Genomic DNA, 15,379 nt, shown 5'->3' with positions numbered 1-15,379 from the left:
AAATCCTGGGTTTTATTGCCATGCCAATTAAAATTCTATGTGTTGCTTAGATAAGAAATCAGTTCCCATATGGTGGGTCATCACTGCAGACTGTCTCACCAGCAACACCTGGTGAGAAAGGGAGAGCAACATTAAGAACAAATCAGCTTGTTGCTGTTGGCTGCAAGTAAAAGCATACGTGCAGTGCCACTGGGAGAGCTCTGTTCCTCAAGGAACTTCAGGGTTAGTTGAGTCGAAACAACTGGAAAGTCACTTGCTTCCAGGCCTTGTTACCAGCACCTCTCAAATGTCTGTTCCTTCCTATCCACTCAACAAAAAGTAAACGCACATCTCAGCAGAACTGTCCAGTAAAAATGATGCAGTGGGGACACTGTTGTTGGCAATAGCTTTCATGTCAGGGTCAACAAGTGCTTTGGAAACTACACAGATAAATGTGTTTGCTGATTTTCCTCTGTCTTGTGGCCCACAGGAGAGACTGAACGAGTCCAAGAAAAGCCTCTGAAAGTAATCAAATAGCATTGCTGGAAGTTCACATTTCTTCTCTCAGCACTCCTGCTGGCTAACTGTGCAGGTCACACATCTCTGTGAGCAGAGGTGGTGCTCCCCTAATGTAATTCTTGGCACTAGGCTGGAACACTGAGTTAATGCTGACTCTGCAGGCCCTGCTGCCAGTGGTACTTTGTCATGCCTGTGTGCCTGTCCTCTGCTGGGGTTACTGAACAGACCTGATGCTGTGTTGCTTATGGAGTTTAGGAACCAAAGCCAACTAGTTAGAAACAAAAGTCTTCCTTGGAGAAACTTGGCAGAGGGAAGATGATTTATCTGATGTTGCATAATTGCTTAATTGCTTCTCTCTACAAGGCTCTGATGTTCTTGGGGGTTTTTGACTGCAGAATATACAAAGATGGCTTACAACTTGGAGAGGTGTTTCCACCGAGCAATGATGAAGCACTTCCCTGGGGAAGATGGAGACACAGATGAGGAGTTTTGGATCAGAGAGGACGGGAGAAGAGAGAAGAGGAGCCGGCGGTCCGGCCGCTCCGGCACAGGCAGCGTCTGGACTCGATCACGAGACCCCGATGGGCCCGGCAAGAGACAGCAACGCCTGGAAAATGGAGGAAAACCTCCTCCATATCGAGCTGCTTCCAGGGCTCCTGCTTCTTCCTCCTCTTCCTCCTCCTCCTCCTTCTCCTCGTCCTCTGTGGATGACCCAAGTGGCAACGCCATGCAGGCTGCTCGAGAGGTGGGCCCTTCCAACGGGCGAGGCTTCCCACGCTCCCTGCAGTACGGCGGCATGCCCAGCCCTGTGCCACATCCTGCACAGATGGTAAGGAGCAGCTCCTGCTGCCCTCTGCCCATCAGGACAAGGCAGGGAGGGAGGTAAAGGGGAATGAAACTTCCTACCATGAAATCCTTAGTGCCTGTCAGGAACCTTTTCCCAGAGATAAAGAGTCAGAGCTATGGTTCTTCCAAGTGAAACCTTTTCAGCCCTTAGATTTAAACTGGTGAAATTTAAGTCTTTGCCACATTAGGTGGGGGCAATCTCCTAATGTTTCTCATGGCTGTCATTTCCCAGTGTAGACAAACTGATTCCCCCAGTTTTCTTCTCTCCTTGGAGAGTAGCCCCAGTGTGCATGGAAAGCTGTAACATTTCTTCCCTTACCCCGCAGTTTATGAAGCTGAACAATCTGGTCTTTTGTCTCAATTGTTTACAGATGCCTGGTAACTTTGTGCCATCTGTGTACTACTGCATTTTGTGCTTTGAGTATTTATAAAAGCAGTAAACTGAATCAAACAAAGGCCACCCTGGACTGAAGCAGTGACCTATCTTTAGCCCAGCATTTCTTTTCTGAATGCCACCTCTGTTCTGCCTCCCCTCCGGGCTGTTCCTCACCCAGCCTTCACTGCCTTTTCCATTTTAACCAGTGATTGCTTGTGGTGTGATGTATCTGCTGTTCTCCTGATATTTAGGCTATCCCTTGCCCTTTTAGTTAGAGATCAAACAAAATCTTTAGTGTGATTCTTGTGCTGCAGATAGTGGAAGGTGGTAGGACAGCTGGAGGCACTGAGTATTTTGAAGGAAATCCAGCACACTCCCTGTTGTCTTCCTGCTTCCATACTCTTGTGGTCCATTCCTGTTCTTGAAGCAAACCACTGCCTCCTCCAGCCTTCTTTCCTGCCCCCCCAGTATTTGGGTGGCAAGTGAGTGTATTGCAGCCTTAAGTTCAGAGGTGAGTTGTGGTGGTGTTCGCAGTGCTCCCAGGACGAGGGAAGAGATGAGAAACCTGACTCCATGTTTCAGAACGCTGATTCATTATTTTGTGATGTATATTATATTAAAGGAAAATGATATATTTATACTAAAAGAACAGAAGAAAGGATTTAATCAGAAGGCTAGCAAGGAAAGGAAAAAATTAATGATAATAAAGTCTTGTGACTGACCAGAGTCCGAGACAGCTGGGCTGTTATTGGCCATTAATTAGAAACAACCACGTGAGACCAATCAAAGATGCACCTGTTGCATTCCACAGCAGCAGATAATTATTGCTTGCATTTCATTTCTGAGGCCTCTCAGCTTCTCAGGAGAAGAAATCCTGGCAAAAGGATTTTTCAGAGAATATCATCGTGACAGTGAGTGGCTGAGGTGTGACAGAGTGGCTTTGATAAGGCTGGGTCACCCATAGAAGAGAGTGTGCAGCTTTTCTACGGTACCTCCAAAACGGTCCAGCTGCTTATTTGTGCAGTTACTCCAGCCTTGGCTTCCCCTCACCTGCAGTGTTTCTGCTGCTTTTATGCCCTTCACAAATTGTTTTATTTCTTATATTGTGCTTATATTTATAGAGACCAGCAGTGCCAGGAACCTTCGGCCCTTTGCATGGATCCAATCCCACCAAACTGTACGGCTCTCCACGAGTGCCCGAGCCCCATCCCGGAGAGCCGGTGCAGCAGCACCAGCACTTTGCCATGCAGGTGAGCCCCTCCCGCGTGGGGTGACGCGCCCCAGGCCCCGCAGGTGCCACGGCTGTCACTGAGACGACCCCCCCCCTCTCTCTGTGTCCGCAGCCGGCCGTGGGACTGAGCGAGCACCGCGGGCACCGCCTGGGCACTCCGGAGAAGCAGGCGTGCGCGGCGCCGGCACACGTGGCTGGGCTGGGCCCCCGCCTGGGCTCCCTGCAGCTGGGCTGCCCGCCCGAGGGCGTCTATCCCCCGGCCCAGTTCCAGCAGGGCTTCCTCCCGCCGCGGCACGGCGGGCCCCCAGGGAAGGCGCCTGAGGGCTCGGAGGTGCCCCCGGCACACATGTACCGGCCCTACAAGTACCTGAACCGCGCGCACCCGGCCCTGTGGAACGGCAGCCACGCCAGCCAGGCGGCCGTGGGGCCCGAGGAGAAGGCGCCCATGGGGCCGGGGCCCTCGCTGCAGCCCCGGGTCCTGGGTCACATGATGGACCCCCGGGCCATGAGGCCGCCGCTGCCACCCGGCCAGTGGAGCGAGCAATCCAATTTCCTACCTCACGGGGTGCCTCCCTCGGGGTACATCCGAGCGCCCGGCAAGGGCGCCGGCCAGAGGATGCCGCAGCCGCCGGCCGCCCTCTTTGGGGGAGCAGCCCAGGTTCAGAGAGGGTGCCAGGGCGGGGACTCCATGCTGGACAGCCCCGAGATGATTGCCATGCAGCAGCTGTCGTCCCGCGTGTGCCCGCCGGGTGTGCCTTACCACCCCCGCCAGCCGCCGCCGCCGCACCTCCCCGGGCCCTTCCCGCAGCTGGCCCACGCTGCCTCTGCCAGCAGCCAGCCCCCCAAAGCCATGGGCAACGGGGGCTCACAGGATCCAACCGGCCACACCATGGACATGGACAGCAGCCAAGGTAACGCCCTCAGTGCCCACTGGTAGCACTTCCCTGCCTGCATGTGTCACCTTCACCGCTCAGAAAATAATTCAAATCTTGGTTAAATATTTTGAGTTTTTACACATAGTTTTGTGTTTTTTCTTTTAATCTAAGTTGGAGTACATTTTCTACTCAGGGCATTGCTTAGATTTTTCTAGGACTGTTGTGTTTCACTGTAGCCTGCCAGAGGTCCCTTCTGTCCCAGCTTTACCTGAAAGTTATCAGTGTGCCACGAGGTGCAAATGCAAAGCATTAGGCTGTAATGCTTCTAGTGCTCACCTGGAGTTAATATAAAAATTTGATCTGCAGAGAGTTAGGTAAGGAGAGGAGATGTTATGTGAATAAATGCCTTAAATGTACTCCTTTGAGTGTGTGTAAGTATAGCTTTCCCTCTGAAATGCACATCTGCCTTATGAGCTCTCAACATCTTAAAATCCTCACATGCTAGGGCTGCCCAAAAGCCCCTGAGCAGCTGTATCAGTTCAGGTGGGATGGCAACATGTCATGCATGCCCTTACCAGTTTCTTTCTGGTTGAATTTCATTTGTTCTATCCAGTAAACCACAGATAATAAAAAGGAAAGAACCTTAAAAATAAAACCTAATGTAGAGATCAAAAAAATTCAGAGATCAAAAAAATTTTTTTTTTCATTAATTCTAGCTGGTAAACTAGAGATCAAAACCCTTGTATCTTTTATCAATCCCCTGTGTGCCTTGCACTAAAGAGGAAACTCTTTCCTTGTGTGGCATTGCTTAAAAGTTATCATCATAATTTAGCTTGCTGGATATAGAACAGAGACAGGGGAGAATGTTGAGTGATTGCAGGACAGAGCAGCCTCATCTCCAAACCACAGCTGGTTAAAATATGGCTGTGATCATCTCTGCAGTATCTCGGGGCGTGGTGGTGCTTCTGCCCAACTGGATGCAAACAGGGTTTGCGGAGGGTGAGCTTAAATTTGATGTTAAGAAGAAATTCTGTTCTGTGAGGGTGGTGAGGCACTGACACAGATTGCCCAGAGGAGCTGTGGATGCCCCACCCCTGGAAGTGCTCAAGACCAGGGTGGAGGGGACTTTGAACAATCTGGTCTAGTGGCAGGTTTCTCTCTCCATGGCAGGGGGGTTGGAACTACACGATCTTTAAGGTCCCTTCCAACCCAAACTATTTTTTAATTCTATGACTGGAAAGGATAATGCAGCCTGAAATCAAGCTGCCAGTACACCAACACTTTATGTTGCTGTTATGTGGACCCCAAATCCGCCTCTCCTTTAGGCAGCCTCTGCACACCTCTGTGTCAGAGCAAACACGTTGTTCCAGAGGGGCTATGACTTAGCGGTGGCTCACAAAGTGCAGTGTCTACCTGTGCCATCTTTCAGAGAGAGATGCAACCTCATGAGCAGTTTTTAAAAGAGCACTTTTAAAAGAAGCAGCTCTTAAAGATCACCCAAATTTGCAAAGATTAGACATGTGTTTGACTTCCTTCCCTCTCTTTCAGTGGACTCGCTGGCAGGCATGGACGAGAAGGCTCAGTGCATCATTCCCGACGGGGCCTACGGCAAACTCCTACCTCACCCCAAGCCCCCGCTGCCCCTGGAGTGCACGAGGCGCGCCGTGCCCCCGGATGGGGAGGGGGATGGCACCGCTGGGAAGGGCGACCTGAAGGCAGGGCAGGGCAAAGGCGCGTGGTCAGCAGAGAGCGGCTACGCCGGCGACCCGGGCTGCGTGAGGGACCTGGGGCCCGCCTCCGAAAGAGGGGGTGCCCTGCCTCAGAACGGGGCGGCGGGCGAGGGGCCGGCAGCCGGCCCTGAGGGGAAGGGGCTGGCTGCCAACCTGCTGGAGAAGCCCCTGTGTGGCGGGGGAAAGGCTCTGCCCGAAGCAGCCGTGCCCTGCATGGGACAGGGCAGCGGCCTCCCTGGCGCGGACGCCACCTCCATGGGGGCCACCCCCAACCAGTTTCATCCTCTCTACATGTCCGGCCTGGAGTACCCGAATTCAGCGGGGCGGTACCACATCAACCCCGGCCTGCAGGGGTTCAGCCCCGTCATGGGGGGGAAGCCGCCTCCTCCTGCCTCCCACCCCCAGCATTTCCCCCCACGGGGTTTCCAGCCCAGCGGCGCTCATCCCGGCGTCTTCCCGCGGTACCGGCCGCCCCAGGGAATGCCGTATCCCTACCAGCCGCAGCCCCAGCCCTCCTACCACCACTACCAGCGACCGCCCTACTACGGCTGCCCGCAGGGCTACTCGGACTGGCAGAGACCTCTCCACGCCCAGGCCAGTCCCAGCGGGCACCCCAGTGCCCATCCATCCCTGGGCAGGGCCCCATTCCCGGAGCGGGGCCTGCAGGGCTGCGAGGCGCTGAGCGCCGCCATGGCCTCTCCCAACCGCGTGGACGCAGCCGGTGCCAAAGAGGTTTCTCCGAGCGACGGGCAGGAGCTGGGGCCTGAAGATGAGAAGTCCGAGGAGTCCCAGGAAAGAGCGGAGAGTCCCAAAGAGTTTCTCGATTTGGACAACCACAACGCAGCCACTAAGAGGCAGAGCTCGGTGGCAGCGGGGGAGTTCCTGTACGGAGCCCCCCCGCCACACCTGGCTGCGGGGATGGGATTTGGCCCATCAGCTTTCCCTCCCCATGGGGTGATGCTACAGACTGGCTCTCCTTATGGATCCCGGCATCCTGCCAGCCACTTCCAGCCCAGGACCTATGGAGCGCCCATGAATGCTCACCTGTCCCACCATGCAGCCTCCGGCCAGGCCAACGGCCTCTCTCAGGAGGGCCCCCTGTACCGCTGCCGAGAGGAGAACGTGGGTCACTTTCAGGCCTTGCTGATGGATCAGAGAGGCAGTGCAGGTGGCATGGGGGGGCCACCCCAGGACTTGTATAGACCCTCGGGGTAAGATGGTGTTTTCTGCAAGAAGGCAAGGTGGGAGGGAGGGGGGAGATGCCTGGGTGACTGTCAGTCATGGATACCCTTGAAGGGATATGGCTTCAAGTCACAGGAGATGGCAAGTCAAGTTGAAAGGCTAAGAGGTGGCTCTTGGATTCTTGGAGTAAGGGGGCTAAGATGGAGAGAGAGTCTCATTGCACCTCCTTAAAGCAAGGAGCTGTCATGGAGAACCTGTCAGCCTGCTTCATCCATCCCCACACCAGTGCTGAGCTCCCCCTGACAGTGTTTTGCTAATGTATCATCAAGGGTTGAGTATCTCTTAATTACAGGGGCTCTTGCCATTTTCTTTGCAAATGTTTTATTTAATCTTGCTTGTAGTGAGGCAGAGTCACTGACTAAAGTGGAAGTTTGCCTCTTGTTATGAGCATCCTTATGTTGCCCTCTTTTTGTCCTCTTGCTTTGCCCCTTCTCTCTTTGTCAAATTTCCATCACAGAAAGTCACTTCTCACTGAGACTGTATATCACATTTTTATTTCCAAGTGGAAAATACTGCTACTCCAACAATTCCCTGTTCAGTTTTTATGAATGTGCCTCAGCTGTTACTGTTTTGTCATCATCACAGCATCAAGTCCTTCCTTCTTCTAGTGTTCAGGAAACCTGGCTTAAAGCTAAGCCACTGGGGGAATGGCATGGGTTGAGGGCTGTGTTTTGGGGGGAAGCCAGACAGAATATACAAGACAAATGCTTGTATGCTAATGTTGTATGTATGCCTTCAGTGAAGTAGTTTTAACCAAGAGTGGGGATTTGCTCCTGACATTCATGTGCTAAAACTCTCTCCATTCAACCTGACTGCAGAATGCAAATGCATCAGGCTCAAGTTGCTTTCCCGAAGATGCCTACAGCAACCATGGCCCGGGAAGATTTGACATCACAAAAACCATCAGCATTGCCTCTGGATCAAGTAAGGGCTGCTAGAGAGAGCAGAGCTGAAATGCAAGTCTTTGTCCTCCCAATGGTTAAAGGATTGAGGTGTTTGGTGAGGGTGGGAAGAACTGGAGGGCGCTGTGAACTTGGGCAGATCACTGGTGTTAGCTGTGAACTGGTTGCAGGCAAAGGAGATTATTCCTTTCTAAAGCTGCTCCAACTCTTGTTCTTCCTCTTGCAGAGCTAGTCCAAGAAAGGATCAGACTTCATGAAGATGAAAGCCACACGTGATTTGGACAAGGGAGAGGAGGGGCAGGCCCTGCTCCCACCCTCCCCTCACCCACGGAGCTTCCCGGGTCTGCGGAGACGGCGCCGTGCCAGATTTTGGGCTGGAAACCCACAGAGGTGCTGGGCCCAGCCAGCCGAGCAGCTGGATCACCACACAGGGCACCCCAAACTAGTGGCTTTCTGTGACAGGAGACTGTGTCTCATTCAGGGTTTGAGGGGTTTTTTGGGTGGGGAGGGCGGGGTGGGGGTGGAAACTTTCATTGACTGCTAAACTCAGGTATATTTTTCAGGGTGGAAGAGGATGATGATGGAATTTTACTTGTAGTATTAATGTGTGTGTTTTGGAGCTGGATCCAGTTTACAGAATTTAACCTGTTGCCTTTCTAAATAAATTTCTGTTGTTGGTGAATGTATTGTACATAATGGGGGAGGGGGTGGGCCCAGCTTGTAGTGGGCTTAGCACTGGAGGAATCGTAAACTGTTTACAATCATATCACACTGAAATCTTTCAGGATAGGGTGAGGGTTTGGGGGGAGTGGGAAGAGGTGAGGGAATGTGTGATGGATGACTTGCTGTCCTCCTTCCTGTCCTCTGCAACCAAGACATGACCCCATGGCTGGTTGGCTTAATAGCAGGAATTGCTCAGGAGCATAACATGTCCTCCTCTTTCTCTTGTCCTCTTCCTCCTTCCCCTCTCACCCCCATCTCCACCCCTCTGGATCCAGGGCTTGAGTGCACTTCCAGCTCCTGTCATCATGGGGGAACAAGGAAACCAGGACCAGGAATTGAAACCAGGGCAGGACACCCATGGCATTGTCCCTTCTGCTAGTGTAGTACCCTTCTCCCTGCCTTTCTGATAGAAGAAATATGTGCTCTAGAAAACAGAAAAAGGCATAACTGGTTAAAACTTAAAACTTATTTTGGTGAAACCAGTGTAGTTGCAGGTGGAGCAGCACCTATCCAGTAGAACAATTTTGTGCTAATCTGTACTGCCCTGCTGCCCAAGAAGAGTCCCCACCTCTTTCTCTGACCCTGGGCTAAATTCACTTCTTAGCAGCAGTGGAGCATAAAGTGCCACAGGCTTCCTGAGCACTTCTGCTGAGGAGGAGAAGAGCAAGAGGCTGCCTTGGGGGAATGGCAGGGTTACTGCAGTGTGAGCCATTTGTTGGATTTGGCATTTGCAGTTGCAGGTGAATTGGGAAGCACTCAAGCTGCTGTTGTGAGGACAGATGGTTTCTGTTAGAAAAGTACTTGTAAAGAATACAAGGAGCTATGGCTGGGCTTTCCTGAGGACAGGACATTTTGAGGTGGAGACATGCTGCTGGAGTCTTAGATCAGAGTTTTCAGATTTTCAAATGCTTTGTTCATAAATAAGGGTTGGGGGTTTTTCTTTTCCTCTTGCAATACCTAGGGATCCCCTGAAAATCAGAGCCTAATCTCGCTAGGTACAATCTGAGCAAATCACTGAAAACTGACTCCCCTCAGAGGGAACAGCCCTGGGAGAGGATTGCTGGGCTGGAATACCTGAGAAAATGTAAGGAGGAACAGATAATGTGAATTTTATGATTTCCATACCATGCTGCTTTGTAGATATTGTGGAAGATAGGTTTGATGGGTTTAGAAGAGTAGCATTCAGCTGTTTATGTACAGAGTGGTGTTTTGTGCCACAGGTTGGATTGCAGTGCAGGAGAAGTGTAGCTGCACTTTAAAATAACATGGCTTTTGAGTGCTATACTTGTGCCACTATCCTAAATTCTGAACACAATACAGAGAAGCTGCAGAGCATTCCCCAGCGTTGTTGGAGTACAGTATATTACCAGGTGGTCCTTTTTCAGAAAGCATCCTGAACTAGTGACTTAGCAAAATTACAAAAAAAGTAATAGCTATTACTTTTCCCATCTGGAGGATATGTTTTGCTGTAATTACAGATTTCATGTTAAATGAGATTATATAATACATAGAACAATTATGAACTTGACCATCCTCAAGCACAACAAAAATTTCCAATGTTCTCAGATGATCTTTGTGTGCTACTCTACCTTTTTAGCCTCTTGCTCTCCCCCTACCACTTCCTCCTTTTTAAATGGTGTGTGGTGTTCCCAAGCTCCCTGGATGTCAAGTTGCCTTTGCAAAGGCTGTTTTATAAAATCCCCCTGAGACTCTGAATCTTTGGGCATCTTAGGTGATACAGGCCCTGACAATTCAACTGGAAAGGGCAGTCACTGAGGCTCCACTGTGACTTTTAGCAAACTTATAAGTTTTCAGTCTATAAATTCCATGGTGTGACCCACCAAACCACTCAGGCACCAGCCTGCAATGAGGAGGACAAAAGCGAAAAGCAAATTTGAAGCTTCAAGGGCCAACTAGTTTGATTTGTGACTTTGAGGAGACACTTTTCTTGGAAGCTTCTGATTCTTTCTTGTCTGCCAAATGCCTTTCCCATGCAGACTTTCCGAAGCAAGTCGCCTGTGTATATTTTTGTAAGTGTGGTTTCTCAGGGTCTTGGAGAGCTATCAGCTTGATGATGTCTTATCTGAAAGCAAGTCACAGAGACTGTCTTTCATTCTGCTGACTGAGGCAGCTCCCCTGCAGGTTCTCACCCCAACACTTCTCCATTTAAAATGAAAGTATAATTAGAAAACAACCTTTCTTTATTTTCTCCACTGATCCCTGTCAGGTTTTTGTTCATCTCTCTGTTCAACCAAGGTGGTTTCTTTGTTCTTGGTGGCTTCATTCTGTGTTGTGGTGTGTTGCAAATTCTGCTTTCCTTTTCTGCAAAGACTGTGTTGCTGTATGCTCTGTGGAATTTCAGAGAAGGTGCTGAAATGAGTGACAGGGAAGTGTCATCCCAAAGGATGGCTTGGAGAGGACCAGCAGTGCAATCTGTGATGGTGTAGTTGGTCCTGGTTCCCCTTGCTGCAGAGCAGCCATGCAACTGGGTCTGTACTTAATCAGAGCAACCCCTTAAAAAGTTTTTATTGTGGTGCATCAGAGGAGGAACGGAGGAGTTTGCTCTTGCAGAATTCCTGTTTTGCTTTAAGGCGGGTGCTGGCGTTTGCAGAGCAGTTGTGTGAGGGCCAGGACCGAGACAGGCTGTGCAAGGAGGGTTGCAGCCCCTGTGAGCTTTAGGAGCCTGTGCTTATTGTGAGGGAGAGAACATCTCAGAGGTTGCCATTGCAGCCTCTGCCCATCTGTACCTGTTTAACGTGGTGGGGGTGAGCACACTGCCAAGGAGAACCCTTCTAACCAGCACATACTGAACTGCTCCTGCTGGTTTTCACTGCCCACCTCCCACTCAGACAGAGAGCTGGGGAGGGACACATTTCCAGCTGTCTCCCAAGAGGAGCTCCTAGGGACAAGCAGGGCAAGGCTCATTCCACCCCTAGGCAGGGAAATTCAGGACAGGGTTTAATGGATTTGAAACTAGATGGGAACATCCAAGTGTACCTTTGAAGTGAGTTGTTCTGTGCCCTTCCCTTTTTCATCACTGTCTCACCTTGGCTGACATGCAGGATTTGAGAGACCATGGAGCCATTTACCAATCTACCATTTTGTAGATTTAACCCTGCTGGTCTTGCCTTGACTGAGGGCTTTTTCCTTCATTTACAGCCATGCCCTAGATTTCTTTTGGCAAAGGTTTTCCTCTTTTTGATACATGGATATCAAAGTGAACAGTGCATCCAGGACAGAGCTATGTCCACCAGGGAAAGAGGTGACAAAGCATTAATTGGGACTGAGGCTTAATTGGGATTTTCACCAACTCCAGCAAATCCCTCTGTCCTTTGCCCTTTTTATTTGGAAACACTCACTAAGCGTAAGGGCAGTAAGTGGAATATCTTCTAACTAACAGCAGCACTGACTCTGTGTGAGCACAATTCCCTTGTGAACAAGGTCAGACCAGAGAGCCACTGGGGACCCCTTTGGGCACCAAATGAGTAGGAGACCTGCAGGCACCTGGTGCACTCAAACCCTGGCACACGCCAGGGGAGCAGTCTCCCTTTCCAAAGCCAGCCAGGCAGCTCCAGGAGCCCAGGCCTCAACTCCTAGTCTGGAAATCCTGATTCCCTTCTGTATCATATGCCAGCCCTTCCCCTCTCCTTGTTTCCCAGCTCCCAAGCCTCTTTCCCTCTGCTGGCTGCCCTGCAGTCTGTGGCTGTTGAGGGCAGAGATGAAAGCTCCCTGCCCACACCAGCACAAGGGCACAGGGCTGGCCCTGCCTCCTGCACACACACAGGCAGCAGCTGAGGAGGGCACATTTACCCTCCTCATGAAATCAGGGTGTCCTCAGTGGCCCATGAGTGTTCTCTCTGTGCCCCTGGCTTTGCCACCCAGGCACAGCAGTCTGCCCATCTGCCACTACAGGGGTTTGCTCCTCCCACACGTGATGCTGCCATGTCTACCTCCAGGAGGGTTTAGGTTAAAAATGCCTGGGCATATACTGGTACAGCTGTGGAAACTCCTGTCTCTCCTCCTTGATGGATCAGTGAATGCTGCTGCCTGATCTTTTTCTGAGCAATAATAACATGCAGCAGTGCAGCTTTGACCTTCCTGTTCTGTTTTAGGACTAAGATGGCTATGGAACACTCTGGGGGGCTTTCACAGTCTCAGTGGGAAGCAAGGTGCTCTTTGTGGCCTCACGTCTTATCATGCCATGTTCCTGCTTTCCCAGAGACTGGTGGGTTGATTTTGGTAGCCATAAGAGAGCTGGTTGCTGCTTCTGTGTTTGGGAAGGCAGAGAGGAAGGGAGCATTTGGGTAAAGTTGAGCCTCATCCATCCACAGGGCAGAGCACATGGAAAAGGGGTGGGTGGACCACTGGTTTAATGCCTCTGGGGGAGAAGAGTGACCCCCTGCTTCCCTTGGCATTGCTGGGGAGGGACTGGGGGAGCCTAGGCCACTACATCCATTCATTTCTCTGAAGCTGGGTAACATTGGGGTTGTTTTTGTATTATTGTAAGTTTGTAAAGAATGTAATCTGTCTGTCAGGGGCACAAGGAGAAAACGGGGGCCTTTCTCTTTTTGCATGAGGCTGTTCTTATGTTGCTGTGCTTTTTGTTGTTGGGCAGGGAGGGGTCTGGTGGCCATGGGGGCAAAGCCTGGCCCTTGTCAAGGGCAAGCTGTGCCAGGGTGACAGGAGGGTGAGCTGAGGCTGCTGCAGAGACCTCCCACACCAAGCTGTGAAAATGCTCTGCCTGCGTCCCTCGGTGGGGGAAACCCGGCCTCTGCACTGGGGCTCTGCACTGGCATGTTCTGTTGGGTGTGCTGGGATGCAGCACTCCAGGACTGGGCTTGCCTGTCCTCAGCTCCGTTGGAAACTGGGCTGAGCAGCTGCCCATGCTGTTCAGGAAAGGTTGGACTGGATGGGCTCAGTTGATCAGCTCGAGAAGGAGTTCATGCTGGAGCTGCTCATCCCAGCCCTTCTGTCCCCAGCAGGGCCTCAGGGGCTGCACCTCTCCATCCCCTGTTGCCCAGAGCCCTGTCCTTCCTCCCCATCCCGTAGAGCACAGTGTCAGGGATCCTCTTCTCTCTCCTGCTGCTGCAAAGTCGTGTGAACTTTCCTGGTCAATACTGGAAAGGGGAATGCTATTTATTTTTATATTGTGTATATTTTGTCTTGGTCTGCTGATTACCTTTGTTCCCCAAGAGCGACAGTTACCTCAATAGTTAGTTTAATACTGTGTGTTGGGTAATTTTTTTAAAGAACTTTTTTAAAATTTTGATCCTTGGAGGTCTGTAGATTTTATTTCCATATGAATTGGTTATTTTGTATAAAGTACATTCTTAAAATAGCAACCACCCTTGCTGTATGTGTGTTTTCTTGTCTCCTGGATGGGGGTGGGAGGATAACACAGAGGGCCTTTTTTCAGAGAGACAAAGCCCTGGACTGCGGTCAGGCACCGTTGTACACCTGAAATCCATTTACAAGAGAGCACCTGGAAAGCCAATCGGGATCATTTCCCATTCAGGAGCACAGCTGCCCTTGAACAGCCCAGCTGTGCAAATGAGATGCTGTCACTGCTTTCCCCACCAAGTCCTTGGTGGGCTGAGGGTTTTCCTGCAGCCCAGATGTGCAGGGAAGCCTCCTCTCACCCCAAAACACACCATGCTTTTGGGGCACAGGTGGTCTGTGCCCCCACACCCAGGTGCAACCTCTCTGCTGTAAAAGTGGTGACTGCCCTGAATGGAGCCCATGGGGTGATACTGCTGAGGAGGAGCTGATGTAACCTCTGTGACTCCTCTTTGTGCAGGTCACTGATGCCCTCAGGGGCTGTTAGAGGAATGGAAAGCCTTTGGAGCCTGTGTGTGGTGGTCCAAATGAATACTGGGCCCCAAAGGGCACTTGCTGTTTGCTGTTTATTCAATCTCCCATGTGGGATGGGGCAGGGGCTGAGCAGGGAGGTGTTCAAAGGCAGCTTAGCTCTTTCTCTCCAGGTATCAGCATCACAGGCAGGCACTGGCCATGCTGGTTCACGCTGGGAGGTGCCTGCTGTAGGTGCACTTGGCCATTGCACAGCTGCTCCCTGAATTAATACCTGCTCAGTTCTGCTGATTCTGCAGCTTTACTTCAGGACAAAATTCAGGTAATTTTCCTTAAAACCTGGTGCCAGCAAACGGAGGCATGTGGGGATGAACAGCAGAAGGATGGGGGCACAGAGGCTCCCAGGTGCAAGCTGCAAGCCTTTTCCTTCTCCTCAGCTCCATCCAGTGCAAGCTCCCTGTGTTTCCTGCAGGGCTGCTGACAGACGCTCACATCTCCTGCCAGAACAGCCCTGCAGCGTCGCCTGCTGCTCTGGATGCTCCATCTGCCCCTCCTGTGGCATCCTCACGGGGCTGGGGGTGCTCCCGAGCTGAGCACGCTCTCCTGGCTCCAGCACCAGAGCTACCAATGCAAAGAGATGCTCAGGAAACATTTTTCCATGGTGCAGGACTCCAAACTCGCTGGCCAAGCCAGGGGCTAGCATCTTTTCATGCCAAAGAAGCTCAGAGGAGCACACACAGGCAACTTCCCATGCTGGGCCTGGACCCCAAACCCACCAGCCAGGTGCCAGAGCTGCCCCTGCTCTCCAGGGCAGGCAGATGAACTCAAACATCCTAGCAGGGCTTTTCCCAGCCCAGCTGCAGCTCCAGGCCCTGCAAAGGCTTCTGAGGATCCTGGCTCCTTGCTCCTGGGGAGGATGAAGAGCTCCTCTCTGTCACATATCCCCTCTCCCTTCCACAGGGGCCAGAGCTTGGGGAGACAAGAGCAAGCTGTCCAGTTCAGGAAGGGGAGGAATTCTGTGCTCCTATCAGTCCCAGGAAGTGTTTGGATCAGAGGGGATTGGCACAGGGAGATTTTTAATCCTGGGGCTGAGCCGGCACAGAGTGGGGTCGGCACTAATTGGAACCAGTCCTGGGGAAGGGGCGGAT

At 51.6% G+C, this 15,379-nt stretch overlaps 1 protein-coding gene across 6 annotated transcripts in view; it reads left to right on the top strand.

The window, feature by feature from the left end:
* The window catches only part of CECR2 (CECR2 histone acetyl-lysine reader), a 144,364-nt gene extending 130,587 nt beyond the window's left edge, over nucleotides 1-13,777 (top strand). For all 6 annotated transcript variants that reach the window (XM_074540184.1, XM_074540185.1, XM_074540183.1 and 3 more), the window contains 6 exons: nucleotides 894-1,327; nucleotides 2,842-2,970; nucleotides 3,064-3,862; nucleotides 5,375-6,767; nucleotides 7,617-7,722; nucleotides 7,927-13,777. In XM_074540184.1, the coding sequence (XP_074396285.1) occupies nucleotides 894-1,327; nucleotides 2,842-2,970; nucleotides 3,064-3,862; nucleotides 5,375-6,767; nucleotides 7,617-7,722; nucleotides 7,927-7,932 (2,867 nt within the window). In that variant the 3' untranslated portion in view covers nucleotides 7,933-13,777. The remainder of the gene's footprint in view (nucleotides 1-893; nucleotides 1,328-2,841; nucleotides 2,971-3,063; nucleotides 3,863-5,374; nucleotides 6,768-7,616; nucleotides 7,723-7,926) is intronic.
* The last annotated feature ends 1,602 nt before the right edge of the window (nucleotides 13,778-15,379 follow it).

The sequence above is a fragment of the Zonotrichia albicollis genome, chromosome 4, assembly GCF_047830755.1.
Source record: "Zonotrichia albicollis isolate bZonAlb1 chromosome 4, bZonAlb1.hap1, whole genome shotgun sequence".
NCBI lineage: Eukaryota > Metazoa > Chordata > Aves > Passeriformes > Passerellidae > Zonotrichia > Zonotrichia albicollis.
This window is presented reverse-complemented; position numbering and strand designations above follow the sequence as displayed.